General features: G+C 39.1%; 1 protein-coding gene across 1 annotated transcript in view; it reads right to left on the bottom strand.

The window, feature by feature from the left end:
- Positions 1-22,024, bottom strand: part of MIB1 (mindbomb E3 ubiquitin protein ligase 1) — a 136,591-nt gene that overhangs the window by 80,814 nt on the left and 33,753 nt on the right. The window contains exons 4-6 of the mRNA XM_010354878.2: positions 21,671-21,775; positions 16,676-16,742; positions 15,156-15,360 (exon numbers count right to left, since the gene is read on the bottom strand). Of these exons, the coding sequence (XP_010353180.1) occupies positions 15,156-15,360; positions 16,676-16,742; positions 21,671-21,775 (377 nt within the window). The remainder of the gene's footprint in view (positions 1-15,155; positions 15,361-16,675; positions 16,743-21,670; positions 21,776-22,024) is intronic.

The raw sequence follows: 22,024 nt of genomic DNA, 5'->3' as shown, positions 1-22,024 counted from the left end.
TTTTAATATACAAATTTGGGAAAAGAGTCATCCATAATCTTACCACCTTAATACAAGTGTAAATATTTTGGTATACTTTTGTCTATTCTCCCCTGCATGTTTTTTAAAATTGTTATAAAAGTAATACATAATTACTGTTAAAAATTCAAAATTTCAGAAACACGTAAAGTAAAAGTTCCATTTCACACAAACACCCTGGATCACCATTCCCATCCCACTAGAAACCACTATTAATATTCTACTCTGTGTCCTTATAGACATTCTATCAATATGCTGAATGACATTCATAATATAGTTGTTTTCCATAAATGGGAATGTTATATACATACATATGTATACATAGACATAGAGACACATACATACATATATTTTGTGACTTGTTTTCAGAGAATACATCTGGGTAGGTTTATTTTTTAGTGTCACAGATACAGACCTATCTTAAATAGGTCTAAGAATACAGACCTAAATTGAATACACCTTAATTCAATTTAACTGCTACAGAGTATTCTATCACTTGGATACACACTAATGTACTTAACTACTGTCCTATTGACTATCATTTAAAGTGCTTCCAAACTGTCTCCTATATATACAGTACTGTAAAGACCATCCCTGTGTATACATCTTTGTGCGCATGAGGTATTTCAGTAGAGATTCTTAAAAGAACTGTCTGATCAAAGTATACATTTCTTTACAATTCCAGTAGAACCAAACTGCTCTACAAAGAGTGTATCATTTCCCCACACCACTGCCAACTTAATGGATAAACATAGTATCTAGTTTTAATTTTCCATGCATGGATATTTACCATAATTGTAATCATTGTATCAAACTAATTTGGATGCTGATGTCTTCATACAGGCATTTTCCATGCTGCTATCATCTTCAAAATAATCATTTTAATGACTACTTAATATTCCATCAAATAGATATACCACAACTGATAACAGAACACCTCCCCTAATTCCACACTGCATTCCAAGAGTAAAGGTTCCCTTGTCAAATAAGTTTCTACAATATTGGCATATTATATCCTCTTCTTAGTCCAAATGGTTATCAGCATATAAAAGACTGAGTGGTCACACCATATAAAAACCTGTTTACTAACTTTCTGTAACCACATAAGTAAACTGTTGTTTGCTTTATTTTTTCTTTTTTTGATACAGAGTCTCACTCTGTTACCCAGGTTCAAGCAATTCTCCTGCCTCAGTCTCCCGAGTAGCTGGGATTACAGGCACGCACCACAACACCCAGCTAATTTTTGTATTTTTAGTAGAGGCGGGGTTTTGCTATGTTGGTCAGCCTGTTCTTGAACTCCTGACCTCGGGTGATCCACCCACCTCGGTCTCCCAAAGTGCTGGGATTACAGGCGTGAGCCACGGCACCCGGCCAAGTAAACTGTTCTTTCTAAAGCAACCACAAAGAGAAAAAAGTGCTTCTGACCAGTTAAAAATAAAAATCATATACACGAAGTTTTCTCTTAGCCATATCAACAACAGTGCCTTTTATCTCACTCTCGATTACCCAAAATTTGCTAGACTTACTATCCTGCCCAAACAGAGCAGCCATCAAACAAGTGCTCCCTCTGCTGAGTGCTTTTCCCAGTGAAATCCAGTCTATCTTTTAAGCTTACTCCAAGTGTTAATTATCCCTCTGCAGTTTTCTCTAATTTGCCCAGTAATGACCACTCTTCTCTTGCACTCTCAAAAAATTCTGAATACTTACCAATCATATTATTTTTTTTTTTTTTTTTTTTTTCTTTTTTTGAGACGGAGTCTCGGTCTGCCGCCCTGGCTGGAGTGCAGTGGCCGGATCTCAGCTCACTGCAAGCTCTGCCTCCCGGGTTCACGCCATTCTCCTGCCTCAGCCTCCCGAGTAGCTGGGACTACAGGCGCCCGCCACCTCGCCCGGCTAGTTTTTTGTATTTTTTTAGTAGAGACGGGGTTTCACCGTGTTAGCCAGGATGGTCTCGATCTCCTGACCTCGTGATCCACCCGCCTCGGCCTCCCAAAGTGCTGGGATTACAGGCTTGAGCCACCGCGCCCGGCCAATCATATTATTTTTAACATGTTATCACAGTTATTTCCCATTCTATCTATCCAAGCTAAAAAGGAAACCCCTTCAAAGCAGAAGATGATATCTCGTCTTTGTGATCCTAGTACTAATTACACGGCCTAATACAGAATAAGTACTTAGTAAGTTCTGTTGGATAAAGAACAAAAAGATCTTCTAGAACTCAAGTATCATATTACTGTTAGCACTCTACTGCCCAAGAAAAATTTCGAACAAGAAAGAATTCTGCAAATACTCCTCCTAATTAGTGCTAACCTAACATTCCCAAAGAGAATATTTAACACAAAATGTGTTAGTACATGCTAATCAGAACTTAAGTCATATCCTTAAGATTTTTTCCTTTTTATTTATTGACTGATATGCAATACTTGTACCTTTTTTTTACTTCTTTTATTAATGATAGCTTTATTAAGATGTATTTCATGCACCATAAAATTTACCCACTTAAAGTATGTAATTCAGTAGTTTTTAGTATATTCATGGAGTCGTATAACCATAACCACTATCTAATTTCATTTTTATTATGTCATAAAGATACCCCATAACTGTTAGCAGGTACTCCATATTCACCCCTTTCCCCAGGCCCTAAATAACCAGTAATATACTTTCTTGTTTCTATGGATTTGCTTATTCTGGATATTTTATATGAATAAAATCACACAACGTGATCTTTTGTGACTGGCTTCTTTCACTTAGCATAATTCAAGATTCATCTATGTTGCAGTATGTGTCAGTACTTGATTCCTTTGTGGTATGTATGAATATATCACATTTTGTTTATCCATTTACCAGATGATAGGCATTTGGGTTGTTTCTACTTTCCAGTGCTTAAGAATAATGCTTCCACAATATTCATATACAGTTTTTTCTACAGACATACATTATTAAATTATTTTGGGTACACACCTAAGAGCGGAACTGCTGGGTCTATGATAACTCTACGTTTAACATTTTGAGAAACTACCAAACTGTTTTCTAAAGCAACCCAATTGTTTTACAGCATTACCAGCAATACGTGATGGGTCTAATTGCTTTACATCTTCAACAAAAGTTATTTTTTTTTTATTCAAGCCATCTTAGTGTGTGAAGTGGTATGCCATTGTGGTTTTGCTTTGTAGTTTCCTAATAGTAATATCAAGCATCTTTTCATGAATGTTATGAACAGAACCACATCCCCTTAGAATTCATATGCTGAATCCCTAACCCCCAATGTTACTGTATTTACAGATAAGACCTTTACAGAAGTAATTAAGATTAAATTGGGTATTATAGGTGGGTCTCAAATACAATAGGGCTGGTACGCTTACAAAAGGAAGAGACATCAAAGATTTCCCTCTCCAACTGCACACAGAAGAAAGGCCATAATGAGAGAAGGTGGCCATCTATAGACCAGGAAGAAAGGCCTCAACAGAAACCAGCACAGTTGGCACCTTGATCTTGAACTTCTAGCACCCAAAAGTGTGAGAAAATACTTTTTTTTCTTTTTTGACACAGGGTCTCACTCTGTCACCCATGGCGGACTGCAGTGGCGCGATCATGGCAAACTCCAGCCTTGACCTCCCTGGGCTCAAGCAATTTGCCCACCTCATCCTCCTGAGTAGCTGGGATGACAAGCACATGCCATCACAGCTGGCTAATTTTTTCTTTTTATGTATTTTTTGTAAAGACGGAGTTTCGTTATGTTACCCAAGCTGAGAAAATAAATTTCTATTGTTTAAAGCAATCTGGTCTGTGGTATTTTATTATGGCAACCCTAGCCAAATAATACAATGGCATTATTAATCATCTCTATAGCGTATTTTCTTTGGAAAACTGTCTATTCAAATCCTTTGCCCATTTTTCTATTAAGTTTTAACTGTTGAATTTTAAGAGTTCTTTATATATTCTACATAGAAGTCCATTATTAACCCATATAATTTGCAAACCTTCTGTCTCATTCCATGGGTTGCCCACTTTCTTGATAGTCTCCTTTAAAACACAAAAGTTTTTCATTTTGATGAAGTCCTATTTCTCCACTTTCTCTTTGGTTGCTTCTAATTTTGGGGTCATATCTAGTAAACCATTGTCTAATCCAAGGTCACAAAGATTTATGGCTATGATTTATTCTAAGAGTTTTCTAGTTTTACCTTTTACCTTCAGGTCTATGTTCAATTTTGATATAATATTGGTGTATGGTGTATAGTAGGGGTTCAACTTGTTTGTTGATATCCAATTATCCTAATACCATTTGTTGAAAAGACCATTTCATCTCTCACTGAAGCATCTTGAACTCTTGTCAAAAACCAACTAACCAGCCAAGTGCAATGGCACATGCTTGTAGTCCCAGCTACTCAGGAGGCTGAGGCAGGAGGATCTCTTGAGCCCAGGTGTTCCATGCTATAGTGCGCCATGATTGTGCCTATGAACACCCCACTGAACTCCAGCCTGAGCAATCTAGCAAAACTCCACCTCTTAAAAAAATAAATAAATAAATAAATAAAATAAATAGACCTAAATGCAAGGGGCTTATTTCTGGACTCTCAATTATATTTCATTAATCCATATGTCTAACATTACATCACTAATATACTATCTTTATAACTGTAGCTTTGTGGTTAAGTTTTGAAACCAGGATTTTTGAGATCTCCAACTGTTCTTCCTTTTCAAGACTATTTTGATAACTGTGGGTCCCTTGAATTTCCATATGAATTTTAGTATCAGTGTGTCAATTTCTGCAAAAGAAGTACCAGGATTTTGACAGGGATTACACTTAATCGGAAGATTAGTTTGGGAAATACTGCCATCTATTGCGGGTTGAATTATGCTCCCTTCCAAAATATGCTGAAGTCCTAATCCAGGTATCTATTAATGTTACCTTATTTGTAAATAAGGACTTTACATATGTAATCAAGTTAAAATGAGGTCATACTGGATTAGAGTAGGCCCTAAATTCAATGCTTAGTATCCTTATAAGAGAGTCATGCACAGATACCCACCAAGAAACACAGACTCACAGGGAAGAAGGTCATGTAAAGAGAGTGGCAGAGAATACAGAGTGATGCATCTACAAGCCAAGGAACAAGGATTGCTGGGAACCACCAGAAGCTGGGAGAAAGGCATACAACAGATTCTCCCTGAAAGTCTCCAGAACAAACCAATCTTGCCAACACCCATAATGTGGACTTCTAGCCTCTGAAACTGTGAAAGAATAAATCTCTGTTAAGCCACCCAGTTTATGGTAATTTGTTATAGCAGCCCTAGGAAACTAATATACCATCTAAACAATATTAAACCTGATCTAAGAACATGGAATATTTTGTCATTTATTTAGGTCTTCTTTAATTTCTTTCAACAGTGTTCAGTAGTTTTCACTGTACAAGTCTCGCATCTCCTTGGTTAAATTTATTCTTAAGTATTTTATTCTTTTTGATGCCATTATAAATGAAATTGTTTTAATTTCATTTTCATATTGTTCACTGTTAGTGTACAGAAATACAACTGATGTTCCTGTACCAATCTTGGTTCCTGCAATCTTGCTGAACTCATTTATTAGCTACAATGGCTTTTGTGGATTCTTTGGGTTTTTCTATACACGATATCAGGTCATCTGTAAACAGAGTTAGTTTTACATCTTCTTTTTCTTTTACTTCTTCCTTTTATTTCCTTTTCCTACCTAGTTGCTATGACTAGAACCTCTGGTACAATGCTGAACAGAAGTAGTAAAGTGGACACTCTTGTCTTGTTTCTGATATTAGGGGGTAAGTATTCAGTCTTTCATCATTAAAGATGATGTTAGCTGTGGGTTTTTCATAGATGTCCTTTATCAAGCCAAAGAAGTTCCCTTCTGGTCCCAGTATTTTTAGCGTTTTTATCACAAAAGGGTGTTGGATTTTGTCAAGTACTTTTTATGCATATACTGATATGATCATGTATGTTCGCAAGATTTGAATACAATCAGACCTAATGCTATACCTAGGTAAGCAACTTAATGTTAACTTTCCTTATTCTGTATAACATCCCTTCCCCCAAAGAACCTCAGGGAGTTAGCTTCTTTATGTACATGTCAGTAAGACAATTATTCAATTTATTGATTTTTCTTTAAAATACTATAAACATACTAGAGTGAATTAGATATATTTTGGCCCAAATAAAATTAAAAAGCCATCCCTAGCCTCCAAGAAACTTGCAATCTAGAAATCAAATGAATTTTAATAGGTAAAAGTAAACCTAAATAGATGAAGAGTATAAGCATATATAATACTATGGAGAGTAAAAGGAGAGAGGAGGTTCCCAAATCATATAAACTCAGTATTTATAGGATGTAGAGGAATTAATCCAGGTAACGAGGGAGAAAAAGAGGAGTGGGTATTTTACCTAAAGGGAGTAGTATGTTAAAAGGTACAGAAGTGAGGAAATGCACACAATTTTATATTGCTGATAAGGATTAGTGTGTGTGTACATATCTGTGGCAACACCAAAATTGCAAAATAGAAACAATCTGGCTTCACCCTCCCCAATAGAAAACCAAAAAAAAAAATATATATATATATATAGCACCAGGATTATCACCAGCAATATCCCAGAACTCAAGTCTGAAGCTGAAATGATCCCTGGGGCCAGAGACATGAAAAACTCCAAGCAGATAATAAAAGAAACAAATTTCTGAATCTGCAACATCCTTCCCCCTATCTACCAGGCACAAAGCACAGAAAATTCCCCCAGGAATCACAGTTTCTACCCTGGAAAAACTGAGATCAAGGCAGAGAGCCAGCTTCCCCATCATCTTGGGTTCCCTTGCAGGAAAATTATTCCTGCCTCAATCCACAGGAAGCCTTTTGAGTACCTCCAGGAAGAAAAATCCCTAAGGGTAGCTACAGTCAAGAGAAGATACAGGACTAGCAAACCTGGCCCTTGAAACTCTGCTCTTTATCTCAGCCAAAAGAGACATCAAATCAGAGTGGCTGTTCAGCAGCACTATACTGTAGGAGGCACACATTCCATGGGTCTTCTGGCCATAAATCCCTAACCTGACTTCCCACACAGCCAAGGTACCACTTTTGGGATCCTCCCCCACTCCTTTCCGCCCAATTCAGGATGAACAGAGTTCCAAACATTTGTGACACCCAAGGCAAACTTGGGCTTAAGGCACCAGTTAGTTCTGAAAAGGAGGCAGCAATCTAGAATTGAGGGGATTCAAGAGGCAATTGCAAAGAAACTGTAAGCAAGTATGCCCTAGAAAGACCAAAACAAGCAGACAGCAAAAACTAGAAAAAAAAAATCCTTCAATACGAAGCCATAAAAGGCAGATAAGAAACAAAATAAACAGGAAGCCAATGGACAAAGCAAAGTGCCAATGACCAACCCTAGTAAGGCAGCAACGTGTAAGCTCTCAGTTAAAGAATTCAAAATAGCAGTTCTAAAGAAACTCAGTGAACTCTAAGATAACACAGAAAACCAACTCAGAAATTTATCAGAGAAATTTAACAGAGGTGGAAGTACGTTTTCAAAATCAAACAAAAATCCTAGAACTGAGAAATGTATTTGTTGAAATGAAAAATGCATCAGAGGCTCTCAACAGCAGAATTAATTAAGCAGTGGAAAAAAATAAAAACAGTGAGACTGGATATGGGCTATTTGAAAATACACAGAAGAGAAAAAAGAATGAAAAGGAATGGAGAAGGCCTACAGGATACAGAGACTAACCTCAAAAAAGCAAAATTGAGTCAATGGCATTCAAGAAAGAGTTGAGAAAAAACAAGGGGTAAGAAGTTTATTCAAATTATAACAGAAAACTTTCCAAATCTACAGAAAGATAAAAGCAAAAACTATAAAAAAAAAAAAAAAAAAAAAAAAAAAAAAAAAAAAAAAAAACAATGTACAGCAAGGCCAGAAATCATCAAACAAATAAAAACCAAATAATAACCAAATAGACTACCCCAAGACATATACTAACCAAACTCTCAAAGGTCAAAGACAAAGAAAGGATCCAAAAATAAGCAACAGAAGAGAAGGAAATAACACATAAAAGAGCATCAGTTCATCTAGCAACAGACTTTTCAACAGAAACCATACAGGACAGGAGAAAGCAAGATGACATATTCAAAATGCTAAAAGAAAAAAAATGGTCATTAAGAATACTGTACCAACCAAAGCTTTCCTTCAAACAGGGAGGGGAGATAAAACCTTTCCCAGATGAAAAAAAGCTGAGGAAATTCATCACCATCATTTCTTACAAGAAATGGTAAAGAGAGTTCATCAATCTAAAAGAAAAGGATAGTAATAGCAAAAAGAAAACGTGAAGATATAAAATTCCCTGGTAAAAGTAATTACACAGATTCAGAATACTCTAATACTATAATCATGTGTAATCCCCTCATAACTCTAGTATAAGACTAAAAGACAAATCTATCAAAAAGAAAAACTATAGCAAGCAGTGAAGAGATAGGGAATATCAAAAGATGTAGAAAGAGACAAGAAGTCACAATGTGAGGAGTTAAAAAGTGTAGAGTCTTTCAGTTTTCCTCTGTTTGATTTTCTTTGTAATCAAAGTTAAGACGTCAACTGTTTAAAATAACTTGTTATATCTATAATATAGGGTCAAGCCCTATTGGGCCTATGGGTTTTTCTCTTCGTGTGCAGAGATGAGAGAGAAATCCTCATTGGGTGCCAGATATAGGGTGCAGCCCTACTGGGCCTGTGAGTTTTTTTCTTCCTGTGCAGAGACGAGAGATCGTAGAAATAAAGACACAAGACAGAGATAGAAGAAAAGACAGCTAGGCCCGGAGGACCACTACCACCAAGACAGAGACCGGTAGTTGCCCCAAGTGCCTGGCCGTGCTGTTATTTACTGTATACAAGGCAAGGGGGCAGGGTAAGGAGTGCGAGTCATCTTCAATGACAGGTAAGGTCACACAAGTCACGTGTCCACCGGACAGGGGGCCCTTCCCTATTTGGTAGCTGAGGCGGAAATAACATAATGACAGCTTACGTCATTATTTCTTCTATGCACTTTTCGGAGAGATCAACGGCTTTAATACTTCCACTAATTCTGCTACTTCTATCTAGAAGGCAGAGCCAGGTGTACAGGGCGAAACATGAAAATGGACCAGGAGTGCGACCGCTGAAGCACAGCATCACAAGGAGACATTTAGACCTCTGGATGGCTGTGGGCGGGCCTGACTGATGTCTGGCCTTCCACAAGAGGTGGTAGAGCAGTCTTCTCTAACTCCCCTGGGGAAAGGGAAACTCCCTTTCCCGGTCTGCTAAGTAATGGGTGCCTTCCCAGGCACTGGCACTACCACTAGACCAAGGTCTGCTAAGTAATGGGTGCCTTCCCAGGCACCAGTGCTACCGCTAGACCAAGGAGCCCTCTAGTGGCCCTGTCTGGGCGTAACAGAGGGCTCACACTCTTGTCTTCTGGTCACTTCTCACCATGTCCCTTTAGCTCCTATCTCTGTATGGCCTGATTTTTCCTAGGTTATAACTGTAGAACAAAGATTATTATAATATTGGAATAAAGAGTAATGCTACAAACTAATGATTAATAATATTCATATATAATCAAATCTATAATCTATTTCTAGTATAACTATTATAACTATTCTTATTCTGTATATTTTCTTTATTATACTGGAACAGCTTGTGCCCTTGGTCTCTTGCCTCGGCACCTGGGTGGCTTGCTGCCCACATATAAGATGCTTTTTGTAAGCTTCACGGTAACCAGGAAGAAAAAACATATAGTAGCTATACTAAAAATGAGCAACACAGGGCTGGGCGCGGTGGCTCACGCCTGTAATCCCAGCACTTTGGGAGGCCAAGGAGGGCGGATCACTAGGTTAGGAGATCGAGACCAGCCTGGTTAACATGGTGAAACCCTGACTCTACTAAAAATACAAAAATTAGCTGGGCATGGTGGCATGCGCCTGTAGTCCCAGCTACTTGAGGCTGAGGCAGGAGAATTACTTGAACCTGGGAGGGAGAGGTTGCAGTGAGCCAAGATCACACCACTGCACTCCAGCCTGGCAACACAGCAAGACTCCCTATCAAAAAAATAAAACAACACAGGGTGGGCGCAGTGACTCACACCTGTAATCCCAACATTGTGGGTGGCTGAGGCAGGAGGAATGCCTGAGACAAGGAGTTCAAGACCAGCCTGGACAACATCATAAGACCCCATCTCTATAAAAAAAAAAATTTTTAATGACCATGGTGGTGTGCACCTGTAGTTTCAGCTACTTGGAAGGCTAAAGTAGGAGGGCTGCTTGAACCCAGGAGTTCAAGGCTTCAGTGAGCTATGATCATGTCACTGCACTCCAGCCTGAATGACAGAGTGAGACCCTGTCTCAAAAACAGAAAGTGATAAAATTTGTTTAAAAAACACATTAAAACATACTACCAAAGAAAATCACCTAACCACAAAGGAAGAGGGCAAGAAAAAAAAAGGAAAAAAAGAGTTACAAAACAACCAAATAACAAATAACAAAAATAGCAGTAGTAAGTCTTTACCGATTAAAAACAACAATGAATGTAAATGAACTGATTCTCCAACTAAAAGACATAGAGTGAGGCCAGGCACAGCGGCTCATGCACGTAATCCCAGCACTTCGGGAAGCTGAGGCGGGCGGACGACCTGAGGTCAGGAGTTAGAGACCAGCCTGACCAATACGGTGAAACCCCATCTCTACTAAAAATACAAAAATTAGCCAGGCTTGGTGGAGGGCACCTGTAGTCCCAGCTACTCGGGAGGCTGAGACAGGAAAACTGCATGAACCCGGGAGGCGGAGGTTGCAGTGAGCCAATATCGTGCCACTGCACTCCAGCCTGAGCGACAGAGTAAGACTCCATCTCAAAAAAAAAAAAAAAAAAAAAAAAAGGAGTGGCTGAATGTGTAAAAGAAAACAGCTTTAATGACCCAACTCTGTACTCCCTACAAGAAATTCATTTCACCTATAAAGACACATGCAGACTGAAAATGAAGGGATGGAAAAAGATATTGCACACAAATGGAAACCAAAAAAGAACAGGAATAGTTACACTTTTATATCAGATAAAATAGACTTTAAGTCAAAAACTGTAAAAACAGACAAAAGTCACTATATAATTATAAAGTGGTCAATTCAGCAAGAGGATATAACAATTACATACGCACTCAACACTGGAGCAACCAAATATAAAACACAAACATCAACAGATCTAAAGGGAAAGATACACTGCAATATCTTTAATAGTAGGGGACATTTCAACATCTAACTTTCAGTAATGAAAAAATCATCATCCAGATAGAAAATCGACAAAGAAACATCAAAGTTAAACTACAATCCAAACCAAATATACTTAACTGACACACAGAATACTTCATCCAGCTGCCGTAGAATACATTGTTCTCATCAGCACAAGGAACATTCTCCAAAAGAGACCACATATTGAGTTACAAAACAAGTCTCACTAAATTCAAAAAAGTTGAAATGGTATGAAGTATCTTTTCTGACCACAATAGAATAACACTAGAAAGAAATTAGACATTATCCTGAACAATGAAAAGGTCAATAAAGAAATTAACAAGCCTGTAATCCCAGCACTTTGGGAGGCCGAGACGGGCGGATCACGAGGTCAGGAGATCGAGACCATCCTGGCTAACACGGTGAAACCCCGTCTCTACTAAAAATACAAAAACTAGCCGGGCGAAGTGGCGGGCGCCTGTATTCCCAGCTACTCGGGAGGCTGAGGCAGGAGAATGGCGTAAACCCGGGAGGCGGAGCTTGCAGTGAGCTGAGATCCGGACACTGCACTCCAGCCTGGGCGACAGAGCGAGACTCCGTCTCAAAAACAAAAAAAAAAAAAGAAAAGAAAAATTAAGAAGGAAATTTTAAAATTTCTTTTTTTTTTTTTTTTTTTTTTGAGACGGAGTCTCGCTCTGTCGCCCAGGCTGGAGTGCAGTGTCCGGATCTCAGCTCACTGCAAGCTCCGCCTCCCGGGTTTACGCCATTCTCCTGCCTCAGCCTCCCGAGTAGCTGGGAATACAGGCGCCCGCCACTTCGCCCGGCTAGTTTTTGTATTTTTTTTTAGTAGAGACGGGGTTTCACCGTGTTAGCCAGGATGGTCTCGATCTCCTGACCTCGTGATCCGCCCGTCTCGGCCTCCCAAAGTGCTGGGATTACAGGCTTGAGCCACCGCGCCCGGCCTAAAATTTCTTAAAACAAATGAAAATGTAAACACAACATATCAAAATCTATGAAATATGGAAAAAGCAGTAGCAAGAGGGATATCTATAGCAATACACCTAATCAATCATTTAAAGCCGGGTGCAGTGGTACATGCCTATAATCCCAGTACTTTGGGAGGCCGAGGTGGGTGGATCACGTGAGGATGGGAGTTCAAGACTAGCCTGACCAACATGGAGAAACCCCACCTCTACTGAAAATACAAAATTAGCCAGGCGTGGTGGCACATGCCTTTAATCCCAGGTACTCGGGAAGGCTGAGGCAGGAGAACCGCTGGAACCCAGGAGGCTGAGGTTGCAGTGAGCTGAGATCGCGCCACTGCACTCCAGCCTGGGCAACAAGAGCGAAACTCCATCTCAAAAAAAAATAATAATTTTAAAAGTAGGAAGATTTCAAATAACCTAACAATACAGCTCAAGGAACTAGAAAAGCAAAAACAAAGCAAATACAACAGTAGAAGGAAGAAGTAATAAAGATCAGCAGAAATAAATGAAATTGAGACAATAAAAAGAAAATATCAACAAATAAAAAGCTGGATTTTTCAAAAGATAAACAAAATCAACAAATCTTTAGGTAGACCAATTAAGATAAAACCAGAAGACCCAAATAAAATCAGAAACAAAAATGGGGACATAACTGATACCACAGAAATGCAAAGAGTCATAACACAATATCATGAACATCTATATACCAACAAATTGAAAAATCTAGAAGAAATAGATATTCTTGTACATAAACAACCTACCAAGATTGAGATATGAAGAAATATCAAACCTGGCCAGGCAAGGTGGCTCACCTGTAATCTCAGCACTTTGGGAGGCCGAGGTGGGCGGATCACTTGAGGTCAAGAGTTCAAGACCAGCCTGACCAACATGGTGAAACTCCACCTCTATTAAAAAATACAACATTAGCTGGGTGTGGTGGCACATGCCCGTAATCCCAGCTACTTGGGAGGCTGAGGCAAGAGAATCATTTGAACCTGGGAGGCGGAGGTTGCAGTGAGCTGAGATGGTACCACTCCAGCCTGGGTGACAGAGGGAGACCCTGTTTCAAAAAAAAAATAAAAACAAAAACAAAAAAACAAAAATAAATAAATATATATATATATATGTAAATATACAACCCGAACAGACCAATAATGAGTAACAAGATCAAAGAAGTAATAAAAATGTCTCCCATCAGAGAAAAGCCCCAGGGCCTGATGGTTTCAATGCTAGATTCTACCAAACATTTAAATAAGAACAAATATCAGTCCTCTCAAACTACTGTTGCTTTTATCGGCCAGGCGAGGTGGCTCAAGCCCCCAGCACTTTGGGAGGTCAAGGTGGGAGGATCACTTGAGGCCAGGGGTTCAGTGCCAGACTGGGCAATATGGCAAGACCCTGTCTCTACTCCAAAAAAAGTTTTGAATTTAAATTTTTAAAAAGAGAAAAAAAGAAAATGGCTTTTCGGATGCTGGCAAGAACACACAAAAAGGGGAACACACGTAGACTGTTGGTGGGACTGTAAATTAGTACAGCCACTATGAAAAACAGTATGGAGATTCCTCAAAAAACTAAAAACAGAACTACCATATGATCCAGTAATCCCACTGTTGGGTATATATACCCAGAAGAAAGAATATCAGTATGTCAAAGGGAGATTGGTACTCCCATGTTTACTGCAGCACTATCCACAACAGCTACGACATGAAATCAACCTAAGTGTTCATAAATAGACTGAAAAGATAAAGAAAATGTGGGCCAGGTATGGTGGCTCATTCCTGTAATCTCAACACTTTTGGAGGCCAAGGGAGAAAGATCACTTGAGACCAGGAGTTCAGGACTTGCATGGGCAATACAATGAGATCCCTTCTCTAAATATAGAATAGAATAGAATAGAATAGAATAGAATAGAATAGAATAGAATAGAATAGAATAGAATAGAATAGAATAGAATAGAACAGAACAGAACAGTGGTACATATACCCAATGGAATATTACTCAGCTATAAAAAGAATGAAATCCTGTCATCTGCAGCAACATGAATGGAACTGGAGGTCATTATGTTAAGTAAAATAAGACAGACAAAGAAAGACAAATACCACATGTTCTCACTCATATGAGGAGATGTAAAACGTGGATCTCATGGAGATAGAAAGTTGATTGGTGGTTACCAGAGGCTGGAAACAGTAGGAGAAAGGTGGGGATGAGAGAGATGGTAAATGCGTACAAGACTACAGTTAGATACAGGGAAAAAGATCTAATGTTTGATAGTACAGTTAGGCGACTATAGTTAACAACTTGTATAGTTCAGAACAGCTGGGGAAAGGAATTGGAATGTTCCCAATGTAAAGAAGGGGTGATGTTAATACTGATGGTTGTCCCAATTGCCTGTTTGATCATTACACATTGTATGCATGGATGAAAACATCACATGTATCCCAAAACATGTACACCTCTTGTGTATCAATAAAAACAAAAAATAAGAGATGACCCTGGAGATATGCACCAAAGGAGTTTTAAGGTAAAACCCTTCCCATTCAGGGTAGACTGATATAGTCCATTACCAACACAGAACTTTTAGGCTGTAGTCAGACCTAATAGTGATATAATGTATTCTCCTCTTGAAGGAAAAATAGTGTACAGAACACTGTATCATAAACATCCTCATATAAATTCACATATACACACAAGAGACACAAACACACACACACACACACACACATAATTCTTACCATTTGTTTCTCTCCACCTTACCAATATATACTCTGGATTTTTACTTACCATCTAAAAGCTAGCTTTAATGAGTATTTGGTTGTATTACATTATTTGCTTTCTCTAAGACTCTTTTCTCTATATTAGCTTTATTTGTCATCATCAAAAATTGATAGATATCACCAACCTATTGCCACTTGGATACTGTACTACAATGTCATGATCTTCATCGATGCCACAAACAGTTCCAGTTGTAGTTAAAGTCTCAAACATTCCATCAGTCCATCCTCCATGACCATGCTGCAAAGACTGTACAATTTCTAGGTCGAGATCTATATTTACCAGGTCACCAATCTGCAGTCCACCAGGATTCCTGTTGCCATTCTGCTCACCTGTAGAATGGCAGGTGAATTTCAGAGGCAATTGAATAAAGGAGGGAAAAAAACTCACAACAACATGTAGCTGCGTTATCTTTAAATAACATGTAGATATTTTAGTTTCAGGTACCATCTAGTTTTAAAAGGTCTTGAGAACTCACTATAAGTATAAAATTTTAGAACTAGAAAGCTTTTTTTAAAAAAAGAAAAAAGCCAAACAGACTCAAAAACTGAAATAATATGATGAGTTACAACAAAGACTGAGTAAGAGTAGAGTCTATAAAAGACAATTCAACCTTACATCAGAACACAAAGTTTCAGGTGTTGAAAATGCTCACTTTTATGCCTGGATAACTTACTACCACTGCATCAGATCCACAATAACTAACTAAAGAATATGAATGAAAGCCTGGAATTATTTTTTTCCCTTAAGTGCTTAGTACTATTTTATTTTAACAAATGGTTCCTGTGATTCTTGCGCTAAAGAGCATTTTAAAATATGTCAAAGCCATTCCCCAGATTATTTTCAAAAGCTAGTTCTGAGATGAATTCAAGATCATGAAACACTAGGCTGAGATCCAAAATATGCATGTTGATTTTGCATTTTTCTTATGAAAGCAAGACACAAAACAAGAAAGCTTGTTTTGTGAAAGCAAGATAAATAGATGAGCTCATTAAAAAACATAAAATTTTTTATGCCTTCACCTTTTAAAAAAAAAATTACAGTATACTGCAAAAAAACAGCACTTTTTGCTACAAAGGCAAGTCAAATGATTTGAAGGAGAAACACAGTTCACATGAGAAAGAAAACCAGAGAATAAAGATCAGTAGAGTGTGGTAAAAGTTCATCCAGGCAACAATAAATCTATAAAATGAAGGTAGTTTTGGTTTTCTTGTTCCCTTTTTTTTCATTTTAATGATACATGAAATTATACATATTATCTTAACCTTGGAGCTGTTCTTAGGAAGATAATTTGACAAAAATTCTAAGGAATTTTTAAGCACAAAAGTGTCAAATCCTATTCTCAATAGTCTATGACACACAACTGTTTTAATCTAATGCAAAATTTTTCAACAATATAATTTACAGTTAAAACATAGAAGTTTCAAATATATTATGACATAAATGGCTAATCAAGACATGACAACTCTGAGTCCAAATAAAGCATAATAAAAGGAAAAATACTTTAAGACCAAAGTAAAGCCAAAAGAAAATTTCTCTAAGTAACTTTAGTGGTAATTAACTTTTCTGAAGTCCAATTTAAACATTTTACTGATTCCACAAACTCTGACCCATTATTTAGTAATACTCTCTACTCTTCTCACTCACCTAGCACAGGGCAGTGATCTCTGTAGAAAGAACCTCCCTTGGCATCCTGGACACATTTCAGATCAGACTAAGAAGAAAAGAAACCAGAAAAATCACCCATGAAACTTCAAATATGGCTCAATATCTGAAATAGGCAAAAATATTAATTCAGAACATACCCAAAACAGAAGTCAAGAATAGTCTAGGTCAACAATCACACTAAATACTGCTTTCAAAAGTACTTGTAAAAACTAGAAACCTGATCTTCAGATAGGTCATATTTTATTTACTTTTAGCCTTCTTTTAAAGTTCAAAATTAAAATGAATCTGGCCAGGCACAGTGGCTCACGCCTGTAATCCTAGGACTTTGGGAAGAAGAGACGGGTGGATCACTTGAGGTCAGGAGTTCAAAACTAGGCTGGCCAACATGGTAAAACCCCTGAAAAATACAAAAAAATTAGCCGTGTGTGCTGCTGGGCACCTATAATCCCAGATGCTCAAGAGACTGAGGCAGGAGAATTGCTTGAACCCGGGAGGCAGAGGTTGCAGTGAGCTGAGGTCACACCACTGCACTCCAACCCGGGAAACACAGCAAGAGACTCTGTCTCAAAAAATAAACAAACAAAATAAAATGTCTGAATCTTATTACATTAAACTAAAATACTTACAATTAATAAATATTATAATATTTTGAAAACCACATGCTAAAAAAGAACAACAAATATCTATTATTGGAAATGTGCACAGCACATTCTTTTTTGTGTGTGTGTGACAGAGTCTTGATCTGTTGCCCAGGCTGGAGTACAGTGACTCACTGCAACCTCTGCCTCCTGGGTTCAAGCGATTCTCATGCCTCAGTCACCTGAGCAGCTGGGGATTACAGGCATGTACCACCGGGTCTGGCTAATTTTTGCATTTTTAGTAGAGACAGGGTTTCACCATGTTGGCCAGGCTGGTCTCAAACTCCTGGCTTCAACTAATCCACCCACCTCAGCCTCCCAAGTGCTGGGATTACTGGCATGAGCCACCACGCCAGGCCAGCACATTCCATTTTAAAGACACTTTTACCAAAAACAAACCAAAACCTGGAAATTATTCAAAACTAAATAGCCAATACAAAGCAGAAAATAACGAAACCAAATACGGTCTTTTGATTCCTTGTCCAGTTGATTTTCCTACTGACATCAATTTTTTCTTTTTTTTTTTGAGATGGAGTCTCACTCTGTCACCCAGGCTGGAGTACAGTGGCGCAATCTCGGCTCACTGCAACCTCTACCTCCTGGTTTCAAGCAATTATCCTGCCTTGGCCTCCCCAGTAGCTGGAATTACAGGCATGTGCCACCACGTCTGGTTAATTTTTTCATTTTCAGTAGAGACGGGATTTCACCATGTTGGCCAGGTTGGTCTCAAACTCCTGACCTCAAGTGACCTGCCCGCCTCCGCCTCCCCAAGTGCTGGGATTACAAGTGTGAGCCACAGTGCCCGGCCTTACATCAACTTTAGTCCTTACCTCGCCATAACCTGGTTAACTAAAGTTCCTTCCCATTTATCTTTTACAAGAAAACAAATTACTATCTGAATGGGGGAGGTAGCTGCGGTATAATTAAAAGTACGGAAAATGTGGGCTTAGAGGAAGAACCTTGTGTATACTGTGAAAATTTGGATTTGGATTTACTTAAAAGTACCTAATAGTACAGGTGTATATAGTAGATGATTAGAACATCTTACCCTATATCAAGGAAAGGAGTTCCTCTAATACATATGCACGTGCGCGCCTGCACGCATGCACACGCATGTGCACACACACACACACACACAGGACCCAACTCTTTTATAGCATCTTTTACTGTCACTGAATCCTGGCCAAAGAGACATAGGAGTCAAACTGGTTTTTTGGGATTTTTTTTTTTTTTTTTTTTTTTTTTGAGACAGGGTCTCTCTCTGTTGCCCAGGCTGGGGTGCAGTGGCATGATCATGGCTCACTGCAGCCTCTACCTCCCAGGGCTCAAGTGATCCTTCCACTTCCATTCCACCTCAGCCTCTCAAGTAGCTGGGACTACAGGTGCACACCACCATACCCAGCTAATTTTTTTATTGTTTGTAGAGACACGGTTTTGCCACATTGTCCAGGTTGGTCTCAAACTCCTGGACTCAAGTGATCTACTGGCTTTAGCCTCCCATAGTGCTGGGATTACAGGTGTGGGCCACCACTCCCAGCTGTCAAATTGTTTTAATATAATACTTTACCCCAGCAATTTTACTTCTTGGAATCTATCCTAAGGAAATATACCATAAGGTACAAAGGCATAGACACAAGGATGCTTACTGACACACTGCTTGAAGCAGCAGGGGAAACAAAATCCAACTCAGGTCCCCATCAAGAGAAATCTCATTAAATAAATAATGGCACAACCACATACTTGGCCATCAGTCTACATAAATACCATTCATTTAACTACCTGAGCACATATAGCACATAGGCTTCATTTGAAGAAAATTAATAATCAATTGGAATTCTAAAAAACTGACAATTTAAAAACAGGCAGAGGCATGAAGAAAATGAAAAGCTGATAACCACTGCTACATACAATAATAAAAAAAGGCCGGGCGTGGTGGCTCAAGCCTGTAATCCCACCACTTTGGGAGGCCGAGACGGGCGGATCACGAGGTCAGGAGATCGAGACCATCCTGGCTAACACGGTGAAACCCCGTCTCTACTAAAAAAAATACAAAAAACTAGCTGGGCGAGGTGGCAGGCGCCTGTAGTCCCAGCTACCCGGGAGGTTGAGGCAGGAGAACGGCGTGAACCTGGGAGGCGGAGCTTGCAGTGAGCTGAGATCCGGCCACTGCACTCCAGCCTGGGCGACAGAGCCAGACTCTCCGTCTCAAAAAAAAAATAAAATAAAATAAAAATAAAAAATAAAAAATAAAAAAAATAAATAAATAAAAATTGGCAACTGAAGTACTTGTTTAAATTCACATGGCTGGCTTTTAATATATAAGTGGAATGAATTGGTCAGGTGTAGTGAGTGGCTCATGCTAGTGGTCTCAGCATTTTGGAAAGCCAAGGTGGAGGATCACTTGGAACTCAGGAGTTCAAAACCAGCATGGACAATATATACAGCAAGACCCTATTTCTACTAAAAATTTTTTTAGTATTAGTTGGGCATGGTGGCACACGCCTACAGTCCTAGCTACTCCAGAGGCTGAGGTGGGAGGCTTGTTTGAGCCCAGGAGTTCAAGACTTCAATGAACTATGATTGCACCACTACACTCCCGCCTGAGTGACAGAGCAAGACCCTGTCTCTAAAAGTAAATAAATAAGGCCGAGCCTGGTGGCTCACACCTGTAATCTCAGCACTATGGGAGGCTGAGGGGGGGCGGATCATGAGGTCAGGAGATTGAGACCATCCTGGCTAATACAGTGAAACCCCATCTCTACTAAAAATGCAAAAAATTAGCAGGGCATGGTTGTGGGCACCTGTAGTCCCAGCTACTCGGGAGGCTGAGGCAGGAGAATGGTGTGAACCCAGAAGGCAGAGCTTGCAGTGAGCCAAGATCATGCCACTGCACTCCAGCCTGGGCAACAGAGTGAGACTCTGTCTCAAAAAATAAATAAATAAATGGAAATAAATTAAGGGGACACTGGGATACTTTCTCCATTCCTAACAAGAACATAGACAGTTGATTTTTAAAAAGGAAATTTAAAGAATTCTTTGAATACGGAATGTATTCAAGATGAAAAGGATGTGAAAGGCATTAATATTTTGGCATTTATTTATTACACTCTATAAACTGAACAGCAAGATCAACTTTTTTTGAGATACAGTCTCACTCCGTCACCTAGGCTGGAGTACAATGGCGTGATCTCGGCTCACTGCAAGCTCTGCACCCCTACCCTCGCAGTTCAGGCGACTCTCGTGCCTCAGCCTCCCGAGTAGCTGGAATTACAGGCACATGGCATCAAACCCAGCTAATTTTTGTATTTCAGTAAAGATAGTGTTTCACCATGTTGACCAGTGTGTGATCTCAAACTCCTGACCTCAACTGATCCACCTGCCTGGGCTTCCCAAAGTGCTGGGATTACAGGCATGAGCCACAGCGTCCAGCCAAGATCAGCGCTTGAACAATGGTCCATGAAAAGTACAAAAACACAGGACAACTCATTGAATAAACCTCCATTATTTTTCTAACCACTTAAGTAATTCAAGGTGTTTCTAAGTCAATCATTTTCCATTATCAACACTATACTTTAAAAAATACCAAGGGGTGGGGAGGAATCTCCTAAAAAATAATTTTTTTTTTTTTTTTTTTTTTTTTTTTTTTTTTGAGACAGAGTCTCGCTCTGTCGCCCAGGCTGGAGTGCAGTGGCCGCATCTCAGCTCACTGCAAGCTCCGCCTCCCGGGTTTACACCATTCTCCTGCCTCAGCCTCCCGAGTAGCTGGGACTACAGGCGCCCGCCACCTCGCCCGGCTAGTTTTTTGTATTTTTTAGTAGAGACAGGGTTTCACAGTGTTAGCCAGGATGGTCTCGATCTCCCTGACCTCGTGATCCGCCTGTCTCGGACTCCCAAAGTGGTGGGATTACAGGCTTGAGCCACCGCGCCCGGCCTAAAAAATAATTTTAATATCTGTTGTAATTTGTATTTTTATAAGCTACCAGAGCGCAGAATACAAATATATCACAAAATCTCATTATAATACTGTCTTCCAGGTCCATCCATGCCAAGGAGTGGTCTTAACAGATGATTTCCAATCTTTTTGATAGATTTTCATAAATAAACCCCCTGGACTTACACTGAAAATGGGTCAGCTCTACACAACCAATATACAGTAAGGTACCCAAACATTAACTAAAGGCAAATCATATTGACTATTACATAGTTTAGAGAAACATAGTAAAAATGCAAAGGTTCTGACAAAGGGAGATGACAAAGGAAAAATAATAAAAGAGCAGTAAGAGCTTTTCACCCATCCAACATTTTCTTTCACCTGCTATGGCTCTTCACTACTTACCATGCCCTCAAAGCCAACTCTGTAAAGGTTCTTAGCACCATTATCCCAGAGGACATATGCTGCACTATGTGGGCTTGATGCACTCCAGTCCTGGATTTCTGTTACCTAACAGACGTTTTTTGAGAAAAGAAGTTTTTTAAAGGGGAGGGAAGAGCTTAGTTCTTTTAATTATTACATTTAAATCTTAAAAATCATTTCATCTAGCAACCTGTGGAACAGGATCATGAAAAATACTTATTTGCCAAATACGTCACTCCTAACATATAGTTAAATTATCATTAGAGCCATATTTTTCCAGAATTATAAGGTAATTTCTAAAACCACTGTAGAAATTTTAAATCAAGAGGCTTGGGG

Source organism: Rhinopithecus roxellana, chromosome 21, assembly GCF_007565055.1.
Source record: "Rhinopithecus roxellana isolate Shanxi Qingling chromosome 21, ASM756505v1, whole genome shotgun sequence".
Taxonomy (NCBI): Eukaryota; Metazoa; Chordata; class Mammalia; order Primates; family Cercopithecidae; genus Rhinopithecus; species Rhinopithecus roxellana.
The sequence above is the reverse complement of the archived record's forward strand: the minus strand, read 5'-3'. Positions and strand labels throughout refer to the sequence as shown.